The 24621-nt window shown below is 39.9% G+C and overlaps 1 protein-coding gene across 2 annotated transcripts in view; it reads right to left on the minus strand.

The window, feature by feature from the left end:
• Window positions 1-434: 434 nt before the first annotated feature.
• Window positions 435-24621, minus strand: part of FBXO16 (F-box protein 16) — a 54861-nt gene continuing 30674 nt past the window's right edge. For both annotated transcript variants that reach the window (XM_042982664.1, XM_007097114.3), the window contains exons 6-8: window positions 20946-21175; window positions 13436-13538; window positions 435-661 (exon numbers count right to left, since the gene is read on the minus strand). In XM_042982664.1, the coding sequence (XP_042838598.1) occupies window positions 479-661; window positions 13436-13538; window positions 20946-21175 (516 nt within the window). In that variant the 3' untranslated portion in view covers window positions 435-478. The remainder of the gene's footprint in view (window positions 662-13435; window positions 13539-20945; window positions 21176-24621) is intronic.

Here is a 24621-nt window from a genome sequence, read left to right on the forward strand (position 1 = left end):
TGTTCTCTGACTTCCAGATAGGTTTGACCAAAGCCAAGCACTGTCAGTGTCGAGGGCCAGGGAGTGAGAGGGGTTGGGTCTTCTCCCTCTTCCTTCCCTACTAGGCCTTGGTTTCTGAAGTGGCTGTGTTCCTGCACCACACAGAATACATCCTGTTGGATGGCCCCTCTCCTGTGGCTACAGCTCTTCCTGGGTTCTAGAACAACAACAGGCCCTTTCCCTTTTGCCTCCTCAAAAGCAGGCCATCCCTGCTAACCTGTGTCCCTTTATCAACCCCATGGTATCTATCATCACATTTGTATCTAAGTGTGTAAATATGTCAGCACTTATGCCATGAATACCTTTCACTGAAATACTATAGAATTCGCTATCCCAGGAAGGTACTTAAGCAGAAAGTTTCTAATAGATGAGCCAAGTACTATCCAACTCTCCAATGTGTAGAGCACCTTGTCATTTCTATCGAAATCCTTTCACAGGTTTAAACTGACTCCGGATCTGGAGCCTGGATGGGTATTGCCTGAAGCCCAGAGTGCCTCTGGAGATGCTGTGTGAGGATTTTCGTTGCTGCTTCGGTGGCTGGGAGCCCTGCCCACCCATGAGGAGACCAGGCGAGATGAGCAGGAACTTGTAGAGCAGGGCTGGGTTCTGCACTCAGGGATATCTAGGGAGGAAAAACACATCGTTCAAGTGACAGCCACCAAAACATCACAGAGGAAGCCATATAATTAAACTTATTTTAATGACACAAAACAGCTTTATCAAATTGTAGGGCTGGATGGGATTTAATGAGACTTTTTAATATGACCACCCTTAACCCCCATGCAATCTTCACCTTGAGCTAATAATAAGTTTGTTAGTCTCCAAAGTGCTTTCACAACCATAATTTCATTTGAACCTCAAGAAAATTCTGCAAGGTAGGTAGGGAGGCATTAGCATCTCCGTTTTACAAATAAATGGAACCGAAGAACAGGCAGTTTACGTGCCAGCCCAAGTTCACAGACCAGAAAGGTATTAGGGCCTGGTTTCGAGACTTGGGACTCTCAGGTCAGGTGAGCATAGGTAGAGTTCCCATATTTTCACTCACTACTAATCTGTGCATGCACACATTCGTTCTAAAAAGGCAAAGGCAACATATTTGGTTGACATTCCAACCAAAACTCACAGTGAGAAAGGGTATCTCCTGGACATCTGGCCGTGAGCAAGAAAGGGAAGAGGGGAAGATGGGGAGAACAAGAGAAAAAAAGATACGAGCTGAGCTTGCAGGAGCATGAGCAATGGAGTCTTGTAAGTTCCCTCTTGCGTTGGCCCCTACTTGGCAGAGAGACACAAGGAGACGGGGCAGGTATGCAGATACTGTAGCCTTCCCTGAATAAAATCCTGATCCCACAAGATTCCATATTCAGCTGGCATGGCCCAGCCGTCAGATGGTTTGTTATATCCCTCTCATGCTCTGCTGGGTATGTTTGCAGCAGAGTTTCTGTTAATCTGGAAGTAATCCTACTTTAGGCTTTGACAAATCAAAAATTGCTTCAGCCTAGGCGCCTGGGTGGCTCAGTTGGTTGAGTGTCTGACTTTGGCTCAGGTCATGATCTTACGGTTTGTGGGCTCGAACCCCCAGTCGGGTTCTGTGCTGACAGCTGGGAGCCTGGAGCCTGCTCTTGATTCTGTGTCTCGCTCTCTCTCTGCCCTTCCCCCACTCATGCTCTGTCTCTGTCTCTCTCAAAAATAAACAAAAAAAGAAATTGATTTAGCCAATGACTGCTGTCTCCTGTTCTCTTCTCCAGGGAACCAGGTCCCTCATTATTCCACAAAGATGCCCCACACTGTCTGGTCTTGCCTCACACCCTACACTAGCCTCATGCACTCTATTTCTTCTCTACATCTAGCCTATCCTTCAATGTCTACCTTCTCCAAGAAGCTTGAGTGTCTTAACCCTCAGGGATTTCTGCCTCAGCTGGATTCCTGAAGCCATTATTATTGAGACCTCAGACTTTGCATTAAACATATGTTCTTGGACATTTGTATTCATTCCTGGATGTAATTATTTGTGCCCTGACAGGACTGCAAACTTCCTGAGAGCAAAGCTGGAATCTTACACTTCAGTGAATCTATGGGTTCCTGCCTATAGGAGATCCATACATTTTTGTTGATAATTTTTCTGGAAAAAAGTAGGTAAAACTGGAATTAAATGTAGTAAGTTGTTAGACTTGGAGAGGAAAAAGGGGAAGAAAAGGGAGTAGGTAATCTTCCCTCTTTTGCAGCTTTCAGTGTTGTTTTAAGAGCAATGGAGAATAAGCATTTTCAGTGTTCTAAGATCAACATAAAGAGAACAGAGGTGTTCCTTTCTGCTATTTTAGTGACAATGAAGGTAAAAATAATACTTGTTGAATGAAAAAAAAGGACTAGTTCTCTGGGATACAAGAATGGGCTAGTCACCTCACCTGTAACAGTTTCAAATTTAATCCTGTTACTCTGCAAAGCTTATTTATCACTGCATTTGAGGATCTTCTTTCTCCTAAGTCCCCGGGGGGAAAGTTCACATGCTGAGGCAGGCTCCTCTCAAACTCTCCTTTTTAGCCAAGGCAGGTCCCAGGGATTCACTTCCCCATACCCACCATCCCCCCCACCCTTGGTAATTGTCATTGCCTATCCAGACTGTTGGGTTCCTCTTTCCTCTAAGATTGGCTCTAGAAAGATGGTCTCCATACATTCACCCTTTCTTTCTGTCACTGAAAACAAGTTCGTAGACCCTCTTCATTTTAAGGCTTTAATTTCCATCATTGCAAGAGAAAAGATAAGATTTAAGGGAAAAACATGAGGAAGTTACATAAAGGGTATAAATCTGACAGTCTTGTACCTTGATCCACAGCATCTGATGATCTGGTTAAAATAACTGGCAATGTGTTTTATACCAACATTGGTTATAATAGAAAAATACACATTGGTCTCTGCTCCATGTTCCTGACATAGGGCTCCTCAAACCCTTATAATTTCCTGAGTGATAAGAGCACTGGAAGCATCTTTTGTTTTATTGAGGGGACTCTGGATGGGCTCCTGGATGGGGACTGGTCACCAGAAAGGCCAAGCCATGATTAGAAGCTTAGAATTTTCAGCCCCATTGACCATCCTCCAGAGAGGGGAGAGGAGCTAGAAATGGAGTTAATAATTGATTGTGCCTTGGTGCCGAAGCCTCCATGAGAATCCCAAATGGATGAAGTTGCTCTTACAAACAATGTTGTTATAAATTATCTTTACTTACGTGCAGGTCCATCTGCTGTAGCCTTTCCTCAGTCTATTCCCATGAAGAGGGAGGGAATCAGCTACCGATCTTTCTCAACTCACAATGGGGTTATGTCCCAATAAACACACCATGAATTGAAAATATTGTAAGTCAAAAATGCATTTAATACACCTAACTTACCGACCATGATAGATAGCTCAACCTAGCCTACCTTACACATGCTCAGAACTCTTACATTAGCCTACGGTTGGGCAAAATCATCAAACACACAGCCTATTTTATAATAAAGTGTGGAATAGCTTATATAATGTATTGAATTTTTTAAAAAAGTGAGAAACAGAATGGTTGTGTGGATACAGAATGGTTGTAACTATCAGCTGTTTACCCTCGTGATTGTGTGGCCGACTGGGAGCTGTGACTCCCCGGCCTGCATCACAAGAGAGTGTTGTACTACATATTGCCAGCCTGGGAAAAGATCAAAATCCCAAACTCAAAGTATGGTTTCTACTGAATATGAATCACCTTTCACCATTGTAAAGTTGATGGTTAATCCTAAATCAAACCATTCAAAGCCAGGGACCATCTATCATTTAAATACATTTTTCTTGCTGGTTGAACTTACTGTTCTCTTTTCTTTTCTCTACACCCTACATGCGATGCTGCTGGAACCTATGACTCCGAGGTCAAGAGCATGTGCTCTACCAACTAAGCCAGCTGGGAGCCCCTTACTGTTCTTTTTCTAGAGATATTTACTCAACAATATTTCTTTAAAAAAATTTTTTTTTAATTTTCTTTTTATGTTTATTCATTTTTGAAAGAGAGAGACGGAGCACAAGCAGGGGTGGGGCGGAGAGAGAGGGACACACAGAATCTGAAGCAGGCTCCAGGCTCTGAGCTGTCAGCACAGAGTCCGACACAGGGCTCAAACTCACAAACTGTGAGACCATGACCTGAGCTGAAGCTGGACGCTCAACCAACTGAGCCACCCAGGTGCCCCTACCCAATAATATTTCTATGTCTTGTCAGCATGTCTTTAAAAGGGAAGACATTTATATGTAAAGGCCATGCTTTACATAACAGAAGTCTCCAGGGTTCTGTTCTTGTCCCACTTCCTAGGCAATCAGTACCTACATCTTCAATTGCTGGTTTTATATCTCTTGCCCCACTGTCCCTCCTGAGCTCTTGGCTCATAAATTCAGCTCTCTTCTGAATATGTACACTGGTACTCCTACAGGTCTCTCGCACCTAGCATGTCCTGCTGCGTTTCCAGTCTCAGTGATGGGTGGTATGAGCATTAACACAACTGTCCAATCCAGATACCTAGGAGTTACCCCTTCCTTGATTGGAAGCTTTCCCCCTCCAGCCTGTAAGCCCCTGGAGGGCAGGGACTGTATCTTATTATGGTTGTATCCCTAATGCCCACCCTTGTACCTGTAAATATTTGTTGGATAAATGAATAAATATATGAATGATTTTTCCTCTTTCATTTCAGGGCAATGGCTAAAAGCACCTTGCAGGTGGACTTTGAAGTAGAGATAGAAAATTCTTATCTTCAAACTGGATGGTCATTTTATTGGGCACAGAAGAGTGAGAATGGGGAGAGGCTATGGAGGCTGAGTGACCCAAGAAAGGGTAGGACCTTATAGGAGGCTATGACCCAAGAAGGGCTATCAACCCAGGAACAAGCAGCTTGAATTGTGTATAGCAGCTTGAATATACTTCTGGGTATCACTCCCCACTTCAATTTTGTTTTCTGGTTCTCCATTCACATTATTTGCAGAAACTTGCAAATGATCATTGATACAAACAACACCACTGGATAAAACCAGGGATCATTTAAGAGAATAGACTAGGTAAGGAGTGTCTAGATATGGAAAACAGATAGATATAGTAACCATAATGACAGCCCCTGCTGTGTGTCAATCATCCTTCTAGAAATACCAGTAAAAACAATTGCACATATCTGACTGCCTTGTGCTGTGTCATACCTTTATTATTTCATTTAATCTTCCCAAGCCTGTGATATGGTAAAGAAAGGTAAGGAAGAAAGGTAAACAATCTTCACTCCGTAGGAGACCCTATCCACCTTCCCCTTTTACAAAAATCTACACTCAACACTTTCTTATGACACCCAGTTCAAGAGTAATGTGGTAATACTATGTATAAACATGGAATATTGTATTTGAAAATAATAAAGTCAGAAGTATTTTGTTTTAGTCATATAAACACAGCTTCAACTCACTCTTAGAAACTGTCTCAGCATAGGATATGGGTTGAGCAATAAGTAAGGGTCACTGGTGGGGACAAAGGTTCAGAGGACAGAGAAGGTGGCTGAGGAGTGCTCGCCTGAGAGGGGTTTCCTTCTGGGAAGAAAGTCTTAGAGTCCTGGATGCTTAATCTCCAGAATGGAGCTGCTTCCTGGATTTTTCAATCTGAGAATTCTGTGAGAAGGCTCCCTGCTGTCCTCCTGCCTACTTAGGATCCCAGATTGCTGCTCAGAGCCGTGTGGTCACCCTTCCAGGGGGCCCCTGCTTTGGTCAACACTATGGAGAGGGTGTTCCCTTTTTGTCCTTGCTCACTCTGCTGCCGTGAGAAACGGAGGGTGTTAGGGAAAAATCATCAACAGAGTTTTAAAGAAGTCACAGGCTTGTCTTTGCTCTTGGTTTATCTTTTAAGGAACCTTGGGGTAGAGCTGTGAGCTGTGGAGGAAGACTAAGCAACCCCTAGGCAGGGTTTTGAAATTTAAATCCAAGACTATGTGATGGCACCATTCAGTCTCCCAAGTGAAGTAAGGTAGGGGTGTGTTGCAAAATGTGCATAGGCCATAAAGTTCCAATGGTTGTTTGTTAGTAATGATTGTGAACTCGGATTTCAAAACAGCCATGTCTTAGAAAATTGGCTTCTAATGTAGTTTGTGGTGAAATGCTATATTACTAAATGTTATACAACACACAAATATATATACTACATACATATATGTGTGTATGTGTTCATTCACATATAAATGTGTGTATGTATGAATGTGTGTGTGTGTGTATATATATATATATACACACATACTTTTTTTTAATTTTTATTTATTTCTGAGGCAGAGAGACAGAGCATGAGCGGGGGAGGGGCAGAGAGAGACACACACAGAATCAGAAGCAGGCTCCAGGCTCTGTGCTGCGCTGGCAGCACAGAGCCCGACGCGGGGCTCGAACTCACAAACTGTGAGATCATGACCTGAGCCGAAGTTGGTCGCTCAACCGACTGAGCCACCCAGGCGCCCCTATACTTTTTTTTTTTTAAGTAAGATCTAGGCCCAAAGTGGGGCTTGAACTCACAATCCTGAGATCAAGAACCACATGCTCTACTGAGCGAGCCAGCCAGGCAGCCCACATACATATATATTTTAAACCCAGCAGTAACAGTGATTAAATACCCGTCATAACTAATATGTATATAACTAATAATATTACATAACTCACAAACATGGTTCTTTTCTTCTGATAGATCCCAAAGAGAAGCCAATTTGTGTCAAATATTTTGTGTGTAACTCTTAAAAACAAGTAGCCATTATGCTACAGTCTAAATACTTAGTGAGGGGCGCCTAGGTGGCTCAATCAGTTAAGTGTCTGACTTCGGCTCAGGTCATGATCTCGCAGTCCATGGGTTGGAGCCCCGCATGGGGCTCTGTGCTGACAGCTTAGAGCCTGGAGCCTATTTCAGATTCTGTGTCTCCCTCTCTGCCTCTCTCTGGCGCTCTGTCTCTGTCTCTCAAAAATAAATAAACATTAAAAAAAATTTTTTTAATAAAAAATAAATATTCAGTAAAAGAGAAGCAGGTAGAGTCACTCTTGTTGGAAATGCCAGGGTAATTTATTATGCAAAGCATCACAAAGAAGATAACAAGACAGAACAAGAAAACTATGCTCTTTTAGAGGCAAAGGATAAATGCAAAGACTCTAAGTAGTGGTCCTTCCTAAGAGTTAATTTTGCCCCCGGGATTCTTAGCAATTAGGCCCTTTCTTCTCATAGGCATCAAAAATTAACAACAACCAATACTGTAATTAGTAAGCAGAGGAGCACAGGTAGCACAGAATTCACAGTATTGAGTTCAACACACATGCACAGTTCAGTCTGAGTGTGGAATAAAAGACCCAATGTCGCTGAGGAGGGAATACATGTATGTATGTGCAGGGGCAGACTGTACAGAGACCATGCAGGAAAAAAAATAGGTAGCTCACATTTCAGCCACTATGGATGCAATCACTTTTCACATAGTGGAAACCATGGGGGAAAGAAAAGACAAAGGGAGCTAAAACTGAGGGCAAGTAAAAGTACAAGCGAGAAAGAGAAGCTTATTCCATAGCGGGGGAGCCTGCTGCCAATGTCCCTTGGCTGCTGCCTGACCTCTCTGCAGCTTTCACCATCAGTGCTCTCTCTCTCTCTCTCTCTCTCTCTCTCTCTCCTGCAGCCTCAGGCAGTGACCTGGTGGGATTTTGATACTGGTAATTGCTATTACCCACACCAGCTGCTACTTACTGAATACTTATTTGAGCTAGGCACTACTAAATGCCTTATACCCCCTCTGCTAACTCTGTGAGGTTAGTGTCATTACTAACTCCATTTTACAGATGAGGAAACAGAACCTCCCAGAGGTTGATAACTGACCCAAATCACTGAGCTAATAAAACTGGTGCCATGGGCCATCTGGCTGGCTCAGTTGGCAGAGCATGAGACTCTTGATCTCTCGGGGTCATGAGTTCAAGCCTATGTTGGGTCTGGAGCTTTTAAAAAATAAATAAATAAAATAGGGGCACCTGGGTGGCTCAGTCAGTTGAGTGGTTGAGCATCTGACTCCGGATTTCTGCTCCAGTAGGATCATGATCTCACAGTTCAAGGGTTTGGGCCTGCTTAGGATTCTCTGTCTCCCTCTCTGCCCCTCCCCCCACCAAAATAAATAAACATTTAAAAAACAAATAAAATTGTGGTATCAGGCATTGAACCTAAGCTGTTTGAGTCCCAAACCTATACTCTTGGTCAGCAAAGTGAAAGATAATATGGTATTTCTTTTTAAGTTTATTTAAGTAATACTCTACACCCAACATGGGGCTTGAACTCATGATCTGGATATCAAGAGTCTCATGTTCTTCCAACTGAGCCAGCCAGGTGCCCTGCAAGATAAGATGGTATTTAAGGAGAGAGAATACAAACAAGTGTTGAATACCTAAGATACACCTGGCATTTAGTCCGGACAACAATCCTGCAAGGGAGGAATCATTATTCCCATTTTACAGATGAAGAAATAGAGGCTCAGAAAGGTTTGGTCACTCACTTATCCAAAATTGTGCCATTTGGTAAAAGAACTCTGGTCTCTCTGACCACAAAGCCCATATTCTTTCTTACTCTGTATTCCAAATGGAACTCTCATGAGTTTCACTGATTGAGCTGAATAATTAAAGATCTCTCCTGTTGAGATTTCTAATTCTGCCCATCCAAACCAAATAAACAAACACCTGGGGAAGTCATCAGACTTTGAAAGAAGTCTATTAAAGACTGCCTGTAAGGAAACCACTGCATAGGTTTGTTTCGTAAATACTTCTGTTACAGTTAATTGTATTTTCTAAAGTTCAAAGAAAAGGATAGGAGACAGAAACCAGTTTCCATTGGTTTATAATCAGAACTCACCAGTGTAATTGATTCTTTCTGGTATTCTATGCAAAGTCACTTTAGTCACAGCTGTGTCCCTCTGGCATCAGAAGAAACCAGGGAATAAATGTGCAGGGGACTGTGGGGTTCTGCAGCTCCAGGCTTTAGTTAGACAGGAATGGACTTTAAAGATGGTGGGATCCAAACTCTCATTTTATAAATGGGAAAATGAAAACTCAAAGTTTGAGTGACTGCTAGTTAATTGTAGGGCAGAGGCCAGAAAACTGGCTTTCCTGATTCTTAAGCCATTGTTCTTTCACGACAAGAATCAGCTATCACTTTGGAGTATATTCTTTTTTCCTCCTCTTCTGATTCAGAGAGGGGATGAAAAAAAGGAGACAAAGCTTACAGAAGCATTTAAAAGATCAGGACTCTAAAAACCAAGTTAGCTTGGAAAGCGTTGGAAGGTAACTGCAGAAGCTTGAATTAGCAGAGTACAGAAAAAGATAAGGTCTTATCTAGAGCAATTAGAGTAAGCAGGCAATTAAAGGCTTTTGTTACTTGCATTTAGGTGAATGGTCTGAAACAGCAAGCTTTTTGAAATCCGTGGCCAGATCAGAACCTAGAAAGTGAGGACTTCTCTGATCGCCAAGAAAAAGCAGTGTGAGCTAAAAGGTACTTAATGTTTTTACACTTAACTTGGTAGGAAAAAGAAAAAGAAAAATGACATGAAACAAGATATCAGCTGGGGTCCTCTGAGTCTACCTCCAGGTCCCAGGACGTCCAAAGCCCACCCTTCAGTTTTTGTGAATTGTCCCAGGAGGTTTTGTTTTTCCTGTCTTCTAGACTTCCGAGATCTTGCTTCCATGTGTAAATTGAGAATTTACTGTAGAGATGGAAGGCGGGGTTTACATCTCAGTAACAGCAAATAAATTCGGATCTGAATGGGTCCTGGCCTCACTTCCCGACCTGTCTCAGCACCTGGCTGGCTCTTTCTCCACCACTTCTCTCCCTCCTCCCAAGCTGGAAGAGAAACAACAAACTTCCTCTAATCTCCGGCAGAGCAGGTTTCCCTTCCTCTGGAGACCAGGTGCCTGTAACATCCAAGCCCTCAAGGTGGCATCCCTCCCCACAAGCTCATCAAAGCTTTCCCCCAAGGAGACAGCTCCCTCTTTCCCCTTCCTGAACAGGTATTGTAGGTCTGGCTGTTAAGATTTGGAGAAAAAAAAAAAAAAAGAAATTCCCATGTCTTTATACAAGATGGAAAATTTTCTTAAGATAGTACTTGCTGGGGTCCCTGGGTGGCTCAGGCAGTTGGGTGACTCTTGATTTGGGCTCAGGTCATGATCTCATAGTTCTTGGGTTTGAGCCCCATGTTAAGCCCCATGTCTGGCTCTGTGCTGAAGGCTCTAAACCCATTTGGGATTCCCTCTCTCTGCCCTTCCCCTGCTTGCTCCCACGCACACGCGCACGCTCGCGCTCTCTCTCACTCTCAAAATAAATAAATAAACTTAAAAAAAAATTTTTTTTAAAAGATAGTACTTGCTGTACTGTGGCGTTTATATATTTAAATTGCTTTGTTCTTTATGAAATTTTAATAACTAAGAGCAACGGACATTTCTTTATATACTTTTAATAAACAATCTTCAAAATTATAAAGCATTAGTGATCAGACCTAGGCTTTATTCCCATCTTCTATCAATGATTCACACCAGAAGGGGTTAAATGAAACAGCTGTAAAGAGGCAGCTTTAGAATTGAAAGCCATACATGGAAATCAGTTACCCTTTAAATGGGCAGGTTTTGAAAACTCAAGTCTAGTAAATAATACAAAACATCACAAGTTCACCGTAATGCATGTGGATTTGAAACTGTTTCCCTAAGCAGATTTCTCTTTTTGGAGACATTTCTCATATTTGAAAACTATAAATCGTGACAGACAAAAAGTGAAGAAGACGGGTCTCAGTAGCCTCATGGCCACGGTCCTGGAGAGATGACTTAAGGAATATTCTCTGTATTCTCTTATACTCCCGAGCTTTGTTCTGTTTCAACCCTTCCATTCCACAAAGCTCTACCTTTTCCAAGTATCCAAGTATTTTCTGCTTACAGGGGCAAGAAAGACTCAGTGTTCAGGTGTCAGGCACCTGCTGGCAGAGCTTTGTGGGTCTGTCCTTCTCATCCTCACCTTAATAATATGTTCCCGAGTTCTGCCTGCTCCCGTTTCTCTAGTTCCTCCTGAAATCTTCCTACATACACCTATCTTAATGACGTGAGACCTTTCTATCAGATGAACACAGGGTTCCCTCTGCTGCAATTGCATGGGGCTTTGTCCACCACCCTCTCCATAGTGGCAATTCTCAGAGTTTTCCTTGCTTCTCTCCTTCTGTCCCCTAATTCAATTTCTTCAAAACCCATTTCCTCTTCTCTGTGGTCCCACATCCAGCATTTCCAAAATTTGCACAATTGCCTTGCATCACTTAGGAGGTTGCTTATTTCCTCTGAGCTACGTGGCCCACTGAGAGAGCAAACTGCCACTGCCTGGAGAGGGGGAAACCTTAGCCACATGCAGCCTCGTGGCCCAAACGGCCAGATCAGACTGAGAAAAAGATCCTAGCACACTTTTGGAGGGTTTAATTGTGCTTTCTGCTCCTTATCAAAAGTACGAAGCATAAATAGTGATTATAATTAGTACATTTACATAAACAACACAAGTAGATCACCACCATTGCACACTTCATTTTATTAATAGCTTCGTTGTTCTCCATCATTGTTTAATTTGCCCTGGTTTCCCTTCCAGCTTTAATTAGCACAACTTTTAAAGTTTATAAATATAATGAATTTTTTAACTTAAGCAAGCCCCTTTAGTGTGTGACAGATGGTTAATGTCAAAAGCCCATGGGGAAGGCTTCTGTTTAGCCTTTGATTTTGTTTTGTTTTTTAGGCCAGAGAAATGTTTGACTGTGCTGATAATTTGTAAGCATACATCAACCATCAACTTTTATGTGCTTTAAATTCCTGGCTCTCCCCTGGATTTCTCTTCTACTCCTGGCCCAGGAGGGGCCTGGAAACCAGGCAGAAGCATGCCTAAATGGCCTATGTGATAAGCCTCATAAAGTTATTTTTCTCAATTAATGGTTTTCACTGACAATTTTACTGCTCTGCTTTCAGCTTCCTCATTCCCTTGGGCATCTGTACATATGTCTGTGATAAGCCTCATCCAGTCCAACAAAATTGGCCCCTCAGAATACAGACTGCCCTATTTTTAAAAAAGCTCATTTTATAAAAGCTCTCTCTTTTTTTTGAAACATAACACTTGAAAATACATTTAAACAGAAAGTAATAGAGCTTTAAAAGAGAGCTATAAAAGTGATTTATTCACGAGTACATACTTATTCCTTTCCCAATTGACATCCACTTTACATTAATTTTCCTTGCGTGTGTATCCTCAGCTTTTTTTCCCTAAATCTTTACTGCTAAAATGAACTTTTTATTTCATCCTTATTCTCTTCTACTTTGCTCCAAAGACTCATACAGGCTGAGAGAGATCCACTGGGGGTACATAACCACAATTTGGGAAACTCTGCTCTGAAATAATAATGTTCCCTAATCACAATCACTGACTTTATTAGGTAGTCAATTAGCTATTTTTTAACTGGGGAAAGAAAAATTCCTAATTCCTTTTTTCTGAAGTTACTTCAAATGCACTTTTACAATCATGCCCCACTGGGAGCAGGAAAGCATACCTTTTTCTTAGGTCAGTGGAACCTTCACTCTATAAGGAAATAATCTATAGAGACCCCCCACCCCAACAGACTCACAGCAGAAGAAAGAACCAATGATAATTGTGCTCCCTTTATATTGTATACTTTCAAAGCAGATTCATCCATTTCACTTCATCCAGTCTGTTTTTTATTTTTTATTTTTTTAGCAGATAAGAAAATAGAGGTGTAGAGTCTCATGGTAATAAAAGCTACAGGGGTGCCTGGGTGGCTCAGTTGGTTAAGCGTCCAACTTTGGCTCAGGTCATGATTGTGGGTTCAAGCCCTGTGTTGGGCTGGTGCTGACAGCTCGGAGCCTGGAGCCTGCTCTTGATTCTATGTCTCTCTCTCTCTCTCTGCCCCTCCCCCACTCTGTTTCTCTCCCTCTCTCTCTCTCTCTCAAAAATAAACACTTAAAATATTAAAAATAAATAAATAAAAGGTACAGCACAGGGATTATAGGCACTGATATTATGATAGCGTTGTGTGGTGTCATCAGATGGTAGCTACAACTTGTGGTGAGCAAAGCTTAACATATAGAGATGTTAAGTCACTCCTTTATACACCTGAAATTAATGCAGCATTGTACGTCAACTATACTCAAAAAAATTTTTTTAAATAGAACCTAAGAGAAATTAAATAAAAGATGTCTTTAAGGTCACACAGCTTGTCAGAGACCAGAATTTAAACCACCACTTGATGATTCTGATTAAAAAAAACAAATTTAGTTTCACAAATAGGATTCAAGATCCAGCAATCTTCACAAATGTTATGGTGGGGAAGCTTTTGTAAGCAATACTTACCAGTGACTGTGCTTTCCTTAGTTTAGATCTATCCTGCAATTTATTTTTCTTATCATGTGACTGTCGGCTGAAATCTGGGTTCATTTCATGTCTTTTCCTCCTTCTGTAAATTAGAAATCATTGGAAAATTACAAACAATCATTTTAAATTTGCATGGCTATTTGTTTGATTTTGTTGTTCCTATGATTTAAATGATTGTTTTCACTCAAGTGGAAATGGGCCAAATGTAGATCATAAGAGAACTGGTTGAATAAACTCTGATGCATCCACACAATGGAGTACCATGAGCTATAAAAAGTAAGGCAGGGTAATTCTACATACAACTGTGGAGTGATCACCAGGATATATTGTTACATGAAAAAAGAAAGGTGGGGGTGCCTGGGTGGATCAGTTGGTTAAGCTTCTGACTTAGGTCAGGTCATGATCTTGCAGTTCATGGGTTTGAGCCCTATGTCAGGCTCTGTGCTGACAGCTCAGAGCCTGGAGTCTGCTTTGGATTCTGTGTGTGTCTCTCTCTGCCCCTCCCCTGCTCACACTCTGTCTCTCTCTCTCTCAAAAATAAATAAACATTAAAAATGTTAAAAAAAAAAAAAAAGAAAGAAAGGTGAATAAAGTGGTATGTTTATTTCAAAAATGCCTGTGTGTATTTGCTTAAATTTTTTTAAATGGAAGGACAACACCATAACATCTTGAAAAATGGTTACCTATAAGTAGGATCCCTATGTGATCCAATCAAGAACAAAGAACAGTATGGAGGGGTAGGAACAGAAGCTAGACTTCTCCAAATATACTTTGTTTTATATATTTGACTTTGGAACCATCTCAATTTTTCTCAAAATTATAAAATAAAACAAAGGAAGAAAATCCCTAAAATCTAAGAACAAATAAAAGAAACAACCTTGTCTATGGAGTTAGTGGCATTATTACACATGGAGGAATTAGTTAGTTCATGGGACTTTAACACAGTAATTTGTCCGCATATTCTTTGTAGTATTCTACTAAGAACTAAGGACAAAAATACAGGCAAAGAAATCTTAAACTGTTTTTTAGTAATCCTATTGTTTGTATTAATATTAGTATTGGTTTTCTAAAACTATCGTACATATTAGGATAAAGTAGGGATCAGCAAACTGCAGCCCAGAGGTGAACTCTGGCCCAATGCCTATTTTTGTAAATAAAGTTATATGGGGACATAGTCATGCTTATATTTTTTTGCATCTCGTCTTTGACTGTTTTCAGACTACAATGGCAAAGTCGAACAGTTGTGACAGAGATATATCCTGTAAAGCGTTTATTCTCTGGCACTTTCCAAAAAAGTCTGCCTGAAGTAATGGATCTAAGCAATGACCCTCAATAGCCACTAACATCACAAAAAAAGGACAACCGGAGATTTGCACCTCATGATGGAAGTACATGATCCTATCTCCTCAAGCCTCTAGCTCTGACCACCAGTATGGCCAAGTACAGGAGACAGAGGGACATGCCAAGCTGCACGTTGGGAGTACAATCAGCAAAATCAGAATGTGAGAAGCTCTACAGAATAAATAGCCTGATTTCTATAACAAACAAATTGCAAGGGGAGAAAAAAAGGACAGAGGATAAGCCTATAGATCCAAAAAAAGAAAAAAGAAAAAAAAAGATTTAAGTGACACATGGACTAAATACAACATGCAAACCTTATATGGAAGCTGATTAAACAAACCAACTGTTTAAAAATACCTTTTATCAGACAAAGATACCTCAAAACTGGTTTGATATTTGATTTATTACGAAATCATCCATGGATTTAGATGTGATATGAAATATCACAATTTCAATATATATTGAAATATATATGAATGAAATAATACAACCTTTAGATTTGTCTTCAAAGTAACCTGGGGAAAGGGAACAAGGGGTGAGGGATAAATGAAACCAGATTGGTCATGAGTTCAAAACTGTTAATGCTAGCTGATGGTTACAAGTGGTTGTATTTTGATATTTGAATATCCAGTATAAAAATTTTTATTTAAAAAGTCCAGCTTTGCTCAAATATTTCTTGTTGCTTAGTTTTCAAAAATGTCCCCCAACTTTTAATTAAGAACTTTTGAATATAAAGAACATTTGAAAGAATAGCACACTGATTACCCATATACTCTCCAACTAGATTCAACAATTACTAACATTTTGATATTTTTGCTTTATCCCTCTCTATATATAGATACATATATATAGATATACACATCACGTATATATGTATGTGTGTATATATATGTATGTATGCATTTTTCCCATACTGTAAGAAAATAAATTACAGACACTTCACCCCTAAATACTTCAATACTCATCTCCTCAGAGAGTATTTGCCTACCTAACCACATTAGTGTCATCATACTTTGGAAAATGAATGGTAATTCTTTAATATCATTTAATATTCAATTCATATTCAAATTTCTGCAATTGTTCCAAGAATGTCTTCTATAACCTTTTTTTTTTTTTTAATGTTTATTTATTTTTGAGAGAGAGAGACACGGAGTGAGCAGGGGAGGGGGAGAGAGAGGGAGACCCAGAATCTGAAGCAGGTTCCAGGCTCTGAGCTGTCAGCACAGAGCCTGATGCGGGGCTTGAACTCACAAACTGTGAGATCATGACCTGAACTGAAGTCGGATGCTTAACCGACTGAGCCACCCAGGCACCCCAGTCTTTTTTTTTCTTTTTTTTTTAAATCAGAATCCTATATAGATTCAAACTGCATTTGGTTGTTATGTTTCTTATGTCTAGAACATTTTTCCCACTTCTTTTTTTCCTCATGGCACTGACTTTTTGAAGAGTCCAAGCATCATATCTGTCTTGGTGAATGTAGCACATGCACTTAAAAAAGGGTGTTCGTGGAATTGTCTATTTATCTCTTTAGATCCATCAATTTTTCTCTTAAGTACTTTGAGCCTTGTAATTAAGTAGATATGCATTTGTAACAGTTATATCTTCCTCTTTAGTTAACCCCTGTATCATTATGAAATGTCCCTCTTTATCTTTGGTAATACTCTTTGTCCTGATGGCTCTTTTATTTGATATTAGTGGTCATCCTAGCCTTCTTATGCTTACTCTTTGCATGGTACATCTCTTTCCATCACTTCACTTTTAAACCTATCTGTGTCTTTGTATTTAAGGTGTGTCTCTTGGAAAAAGTATATGGTCAGTTCTTGCCTTTTTACCCATTCTATAATCTCTGTCTTTTAATTGGGTGTTCAGTGCATTAACACTTAATGTGATTATTGCCTTTCACAAATGGTATCTGAGTTTCACAGAAAACTCAGGACATTATCAGTTTATCTCATGTTAATGTACTATTCATATGCCTGGGTATCTAAGTTTGTCTCTCTCCTATTTACCACCATAGTCCAGTATAAGGGCCACACACAAACTCTTAAATACTATCTTCAGGAATACATTGATCAATACATAGTCAATACATTCACAATGATTCAAAATTCAAGAGTTCAAAAGGATGTACAGTGAAATTTTTCCATCTATTCTTGTCTCCAACTTACAGTTCTCCTTGAAGGCAAACAGTATAGTATCAGTTTCTTGTGTATATTCCAAAGATACTTTATGTATAGATATTTTATGGATATATGTGTGTATATATATATATATATATATATATTCTTTCTCCTCCACCTTTTTTTTTTTTTTTTTTTTTCGAGAGAGAGAGAATCCCATGAGGGGCAGAGGAAGAGGGAGAGACAGAGAGAGAAGCAGGGCTCAAGCTCACCTGATGTGGGACTGAAACTCATGAACTGTGAGATCATGACCTGAGCCAAAGTCAGAGGCTTAACAAATGAGCCACCCCAGGCACCCTCCCACCCATTTTAATATAAATGGTAGTATTTCTTTTAAACTCTGCTTTTTTTTTTTTTTTAAGTTTTATTTATTTACTTTTGAGTGAGAAAGAGAGGACATGCAAGAGGGGCAGAGAGAGAGAGGGAGACAGAGAATCCCAAGCAGGCTCCATACTGTCAGCGCAGCAAACCCATGAACACTGTGAGACCATGACCTGAGCTGAAACCAAGAGTTGGACGCTTAACCACCTGAGCCACCCAGGTGCCCCCAAAATTTGTTTTATTTTATTTTTTTGAGGGAGAGAGTGTGCGTGCATGCAAGTGGGGGAGGGGGGGTGGGAGAGGGAGGGAGACAACCTCAAGCAGGCTCCATGCCCAGTGTGGAGCCCAAAATGGGACTCAGTCTTGATCTCGCCACCATGAGATCATGACCTGAGCTGAAATTTTGAGTTGGATGCTCAACCAACTGAGCCACTCCTAAAACTCTGTTTTGTACCTTGATTTTTTTTTTTCACCCAGTACTTTCTAAGTTATTAGCAACTCAATTAGATTTTTTTCTGATGCAACTAAAATTTAAAGTTTATGAACAGAAAGGCTACACTTCTTGCAAAATCAGTTAATGAGTATTGCAAAGCTAGTCAGTGATGATATAAAAATGAGTAAGGCACATGGTCTGCACCCTCAAAGAGCTTGATTCTTGCCTAATTTGGGATACCACTCTCATCTCACCTCCAAAGGGACTCGAGTAGTCCTGAAAATACAAAATACACAAGTAATCTGAATGTCCCCAACTCAGCAGACTTTGTGGGATTACCCTTTCTTTTACTATAGCCACATAATATAATTTGAGTAAACCATCCTACAAAATAAGTGCTTACTTACTACGTGTTAGGCGCTTTCGTAGGCATGTTGCATATATGAGGATTACCTCACAGGGATCCTATGAGCTAGGTATTACTATTATTGCCAGTTTACAGGTGTGGAAACTAAGGCACAGAGAAGTTACGGAACTCCCCAGGATCACAAAGCTAGAAATGTGGGAGTCTGGATTTGAACCCAAGCAGTATGGCTCCAGAGCCTGTACACTTTCACTATCTTATGCTGCCTTGATGTTAATCTGTTTAAATATATTCTGAAAACATAGCAGACATATTAAAACATTACAAAACATTTCAAAATTTATTTCCTTTATTTCTTATTTATCCTGTAAACATGTATGTATGTGTATATTAACAAACAGATACATGTGTATATACAGACACAGATGTATATTTTCTTACTTTCTCTTCTTTCTGTACTATGGGTGGCATACTACAGCTACTCTCTTGAAATGTGCCTCTCTCCCTTAACATACCTTCTTACTGCCAATCAGTTCAGAGAGCTCTTCCTCATTTTCATATGTGCCTAGTACTCCATTGTGTGAATGGACCATACCCAGTTTATTCAACAGACATTCTCCATGTATGAAAATTTAAGTTATTCCCAATACTTTAAAATAGGAAACACCCCTGCAATAAATATCCTTATACAGATATACTTCTCATATTTTCTTTTTTTAAAGTTTATTTATTTTCAGAGACAAGAGAGAAAGTGTGAGCAGGGGAGAGGCAGAGAGAGAAAGGGAGAGAGAGAATCCCAAGGAGGCTCCACGCTGCAGAGCCCGATACAGGGCTCAAACTCACTAACCATGAGATCACGACCTGAGCCAAAATCAAGAGTCAGACACTTAACTGACTGAACCACCCAGGTGCCCCTACTTTTCTTATTTTCAAGGTTGATTCCTAGAAGTGGGATTTTGGGGTCAAAATGTAAAGACATATGTATTTTTGCTGGGTAATTGCCAAATATTCCTCTATAAGGTTTGTGCCAATTTATATTCCTACTAGCAATGTATGAGGTGCCTGTTTGCCCATAGCCTCACCAACAGAATGTATTGTCAACCTTTAAACTGTTTGCCAATCAGATAGTTGAAAATGGTAAAATAATTAGGTTTGTTAGTGGGAATGGGGTGGAAAAGATGACAGGATGGGAGAGGAATGGAAGAGATGGGGGTGTGGCACTTCTCTGAGTATACCTTTTGTGCACTTTCCGTATACATTTTAAAAAGAGTTTTTATTTATTTATTGGGGGGAGAAGGCAGAGAGGGAGAGAGGGAGAGAGAGAGAGAGAGAGAGAGAGAGAGAGAGAGAGAGAATGAATCCCAAGCAGGCTCCACACTGTCAGCACAGAGCCCGATTTAGGGTTTGATCTCACTAACTCTGGGATCATGACCTGAACCGAAATTAAGAGCCAGAGGCTTAACCTACTGAGCCACTTCTTGTGCGCCCACTTCTTGTTTGCTTTTATGTAGTTTGAACTTTAGAACTATGTAACAAACCACAGTGAAGGGAGATATTTAAAAAAAGAACCCACATAACTTTTGAACACAGTGTTATGAATATATGCCCTCAGACTAAAGTCAAAAAGAACCATAAACAGGGTTGCCTGGCTCAGTTGGTTAAGCGTCCAACTTCAGCTCAGGTCATGATCTCATGGTTTGTGGGTTTGAGTCCCATGTTGGGCTCTGTGCTGACAGGTTGGAGCCTAGAGCCTAGGGCCTGCCTTGGATTCTGTGTCTCCTTTTCTCTCTGCCCTTCCCTCGCTTGCACTCTCTCTTGCTCAAAAATAAACATTAAAAAAAAAAAAGAACCATAAGCAAATACTGTCTAGTTAGCAGATTTGTTTTTTTTTTTAATTTTTTTTTTTAACGTTTATTTATTTTTGAGACAGAGAGAGACAGAGCATGAACGGGGGAGGGTCACAGAGAGAGGGAGACACAGAATCTGAAACAGGCTCCAGGCTCTGAGCTGTCGGCACAGAGCCCGACGCGGGGCTCGAATTCACGGACCGCGAGATCGTGACCCGAGCTGAAGTCGGACGCTTAACCGACCAAGCCACCCAAGCGCCCCAGCAGATTTGTTTTAATAATGAAATAGGTTAGCAATTTTAAAATTACTTTCAGTATTTGTAAGTAAATACATACTGTTCATGTATATGTGTGTGTGTATAGTATGCAATTTTTATATAAATTATATATATAGTATATAATCAAAATTATATATGTACATATATAACTTGCATAAATAAATATGAGAGCCTGGTTTCTCACTGTCAGAGAAGGGAGATGTAAATATGGAAAAGGAAAAGACCAGAATGAATTCTATGGTGCTAGACTGAAACCTGAAGTATTAAAATATCAAAAGAAGGGGTGCCTGGGTGGTTCAGTCGGTTAAGTGTCCAGCTTTGGCTCAGGTCATGATCTCATGGTTCGTGAGTTTGAGCCCCGTGTTGGGCTCTGTGCTGACAGCTCGGAGCCTGGAGCCTGCTTCAAATTCCGTGTCTTCCAATCTCTCTGTCCTTCCTCTGCTTATGCTCTGTGTCTCTCTCTCTTTCAAAAATAAATAAACATTAAAAAAATATATATCAAAAGAAGCTGTAATGTGAAATTATAAGAGCTACAAAATGCAAACAAAACCTAATGAACAAGGCAAATTTACCAATAATGGTTTACTTCTCAATTACTTTTTGCTTCTATTCATTGAAGAGCATTTTTTTTCACAGTAAATTCTATTTTCATCTTTTCCTATACTGAAGTGCCAGCAAATTGTGTCTAATGGCAAATAAGTAGAAAAGAGCACGGAGCTTCTCACCCTTGCCAGATTTGCACAGTGGGATCACAGTTGTCCAGGTAATTGAAGCGAATGATATCAGTCGGATGTTTGTCAGAGGATCGCCAGGGTGGGAGTTCTTTCTCCCCGTGAGTCTTCTTTCTCAAAGAGGAAGAGGACCGGAAAGCGGATGCTGGAAACTGCTTTTCCTCTGGAGAACTGCTTGTAACTGGTTGAATGTCAGCAACCGCAAACCTGTCTTTTGGAGGTGTCTAGAAGAAGAAAATTATTTCTGTTCTTAAAACATCATAATAATTACAACGAAAAACAAAACACCACCATCACCACCATCATCATCGCCCCAACTGCAATGATAATGGTGACAATAATTATAGCAGCCACCAATCCAGGAGTACTTGTATGTGTCAGGTACTTTCTCAGGAAGTTTTCATGCATTATTTTATTTAACCTTCATATTAATTCTAAAAGGTAATAGTTACTACTCTCATTTACAGAAGCGGAAACTGAAGATAGGATAAACCAATGAGCTTGCCCACTATTACATAAGTAGTAAGACAGAGGGTCAGAATTTTTTTTCTTTAATGTTTATTCATTTTTGAGAGAGAGAGAGAGAGAGAGAGAGAGAGAGAGAGAGAAAGAGCAAGCAGGGGAAGGAGAGATCAGAGGGAGAGGGGGATAGAGGGTCAAAAGCGGACTCTATGCTGATGGCAGAGAGCCCTATGCGAGGCCCAAACTCATGAACTGTGAGATCGTGACTTGAACTGAAGTCAGATGCGTAATGGACTGAGCCACCCAGGGACCCCAAAGGGTCAGAATTTGAATCTAGGACTGTCGTGCTTTCAAGTCCTCGCTCTAAACCTCTCTATCCTGTACTGCGACCTCTTCTACCACATCATTGTATAATTTTTCCACAATTGCAGTTAACTTATTCCTAAAAATGTACACATTCCAAAAAAGGTACTCCAGGCTTAATTATCTATAACACACAGGGACAACTTCGAGTTATATGGGGGGTAAACTATAGATTTTATCGGTTTTCAAAACCTTAACTGCTCCCAAAGAATAGTTTTGCTTTAATTTCCCAAATTGAAAGTCTATTTTTGTGTGTGAAATTCATAAGGTTTTTTATGTGGTTGTAACCTAAGGGAAGTGGTAATGGTATGTTGAGAAGCCATTAAAGGCTTAATTTTTGTTTTTTAAGAGATTAGGGAAGCTTTGCGTGGTAAATTGGTTTGCTTGAATTGTTGGTGAAAATTAATAAATTCCCCAATCTCTTCAAGCAGAATCAGTTAGTTTCTTATCCTTGTGTTAACTGTTCATTGTATACATTTCTATTACAGAATAGCATGTATTACTCCGTGTTGTAATTATGTATTTGTTTATGTCCTAGGCCACTAGACTAGGCTCCTTGAAAGCAGGGTTAGGACCCTTATACTCAGCACCCAGCATATAACAGTACTTAATAAATATTTACTAATTTAATGAATGATTGTTAAGAAGACCTTTCATATTTATATAATTGATAGCTCATTATTGGTTTAGTATTCAATATTTTCTTCAGGTCTCATTTAGAATGGTCATTCATTTCATTTCTCTGAGCTTATATCAAACAGAATCTGTCTGTTTTTGCTGAAGACCTTATTTAATACTACTGGGAATAAATAATACACAACAATAAACAATTTCAGGCAGAAAAAACTCATGTGTGTTAGTAATTTTATACAAACATTATTCATTCTGAAAAGTAACAAAATGTTTGACACTTTAACAAAACAGAATAGAAACTGTGATACTTCTCTGTATTAAGTAAACAAAATGTTGTTCACCTAAAGCCTTTTTGAGAATTTTTAAAATCATGAGTGGATATTGAACTTCTGTTAAATGCTTTTGTTGCATAAACTGAAATGATCATACATCTTTTTTCTTTTATTCCGTGAATTACATTGGTTAATTTTTTAATATTATGCCAACCTTACTCTCCATGGATACATCCCACTTGGTCATCATGTATTATTCTTTCTTTATAAATAACTTGATTTAATTTGCTAATATTTTTAAAGGATTTTTATGTTTGTTTTCCTGAGGGACATTAGTCTGGGGTTTTGTTTTGTTTTCTTATAAAGGTTCTATCTGGTTTTGGTATAAAGGTAATGAGTTGGGAAGTGTTCCTGTCTTCCATTTTATAAAAGGATTTATGTAGAATTAATATTTGGGTGGCTCAGTTGGCTGAGCGTCCAACTTTTTTTTTTTTTTTAAAGATCTAATTTTTTTGTTGTTGTTTATTTTTTAGAGAGAGAGAGGCAGAGTGCAAGCAGGGGAGGAGTAGATAGATGGAGACACAGAATCAGAAGCAGGCTCCAGGCTCCAAGCTGTCAGCACAGAGCCTGACACAGGGCTCAAACCCCTGGACTGTGAGATCATGACGTGAGCTGAAGTTGGAGGCTCAACCGACTGAGCCACCCAGCCGCCCCTGAGCATCCAACTCTTAAAAATGTTTTTTTAATGTTTGTATTTATTTTTGAGACAGAGAGAGACAGAGCATGAGCAGGGGAGGGGCAGAGAGAGAGAGAGAGAGAGAGAGAGAGAGAGACAGAATCCGAAGCAGGTTCCAGGCTCTGAGCTGTCAGCACAGAGCCCGACACGGCTCAAACCCACAAACTGCGAGATCATGACCTGAGCCAAAGTCGGCTGCTCAACCAACTGAGCCACCTAGGTGCCCCAAGTGTCTGACTCTTGATTTAAGTTCAGGTCATGATCCCAGGGTCATGGGATCAAGCCCCGCATCAGGCTCTATGCTGAGTGTGGAGCCTGCTTGAGATTCTCTCTCTATCCCTCTGCCCCTCCCCTCCACTTGCTCATGCTCTCTCTCTCAAATTAAAAAAAAAAAAAAAAAAGAATTAGTATTCCTTCCTTAAATCTGTGATAGAATTCACCAATGAAGCTATCTGGGTCTAGAGTTTTATGGAAAATTATGAATTCAATTTCATAAATGATAAACATTTATTCATGTTTTCTATTTCCTATTGAGACTTTTTGTAATTTGTATTTTCAAGAATTGTATTTCATCTAAGTGGTCAAATTTAGTGATGTGAACTAATTCATAGTATTCTCTCATTATTCTTCTCATGTTTACAGGATCTGTACTGATGCCCCCTCTTTCATTTCTGTTACGAGTAATGAATGTTTTCTCTCTTTTTTTCCTTGATCAGCCTAGCTAGAAACTTATGAAATTTATTTATGTTTTCAAAGAAGCAGCTTTGGTTTTACTGATTTTTCTCTATTGTTTACTCTGATTTCATTGATATTAGCTCTTTATTATTTCTTCCTTCTATCTACTTTGGGTTCAGCTTACTCTTCCTTTTCTAGATTGAGTCTTTTTGAAATTATATTGTGTGGGGTGGATAACAGAGCCTTGCAGATAGTTACAAAGATCATTCTAGTCCAGTCTTCATGTTAAGCTTGAGGAAACTAATATTAACCACAACCATTTGCTCATAAAATGCTTTCAAAAGCTCTGCTGAAGCACATGCCAGGTACAAGGTACTGGGGGTTGGGGGGGAGGTGGAAGGGGGAGGTGCTTGAGTGAAGGTAAACTCCAGAGGCTGCCTACATTCACCATCACTGAAGTAACCTCACAGGAAACTACACAAATTACTCAAGTATGTATGGTGCTGACAGTTGACTTTTTAACCTTAGT

The sequence above is a fragment of the Panthera tigris genome, chromosome B1, assembly GCF_018350195.1.
Source record: "Panthera tigris isolate Pti1 chromosome B1, P.tigris_Pti1_mat1.1, whole genome shotgun sequence".
Taxonomy (NCBI): Eukaryota; Metazoa; Chordata; class Mammalia; order Carnivora; family Felidae; genus Panthera; species Panthera tigris.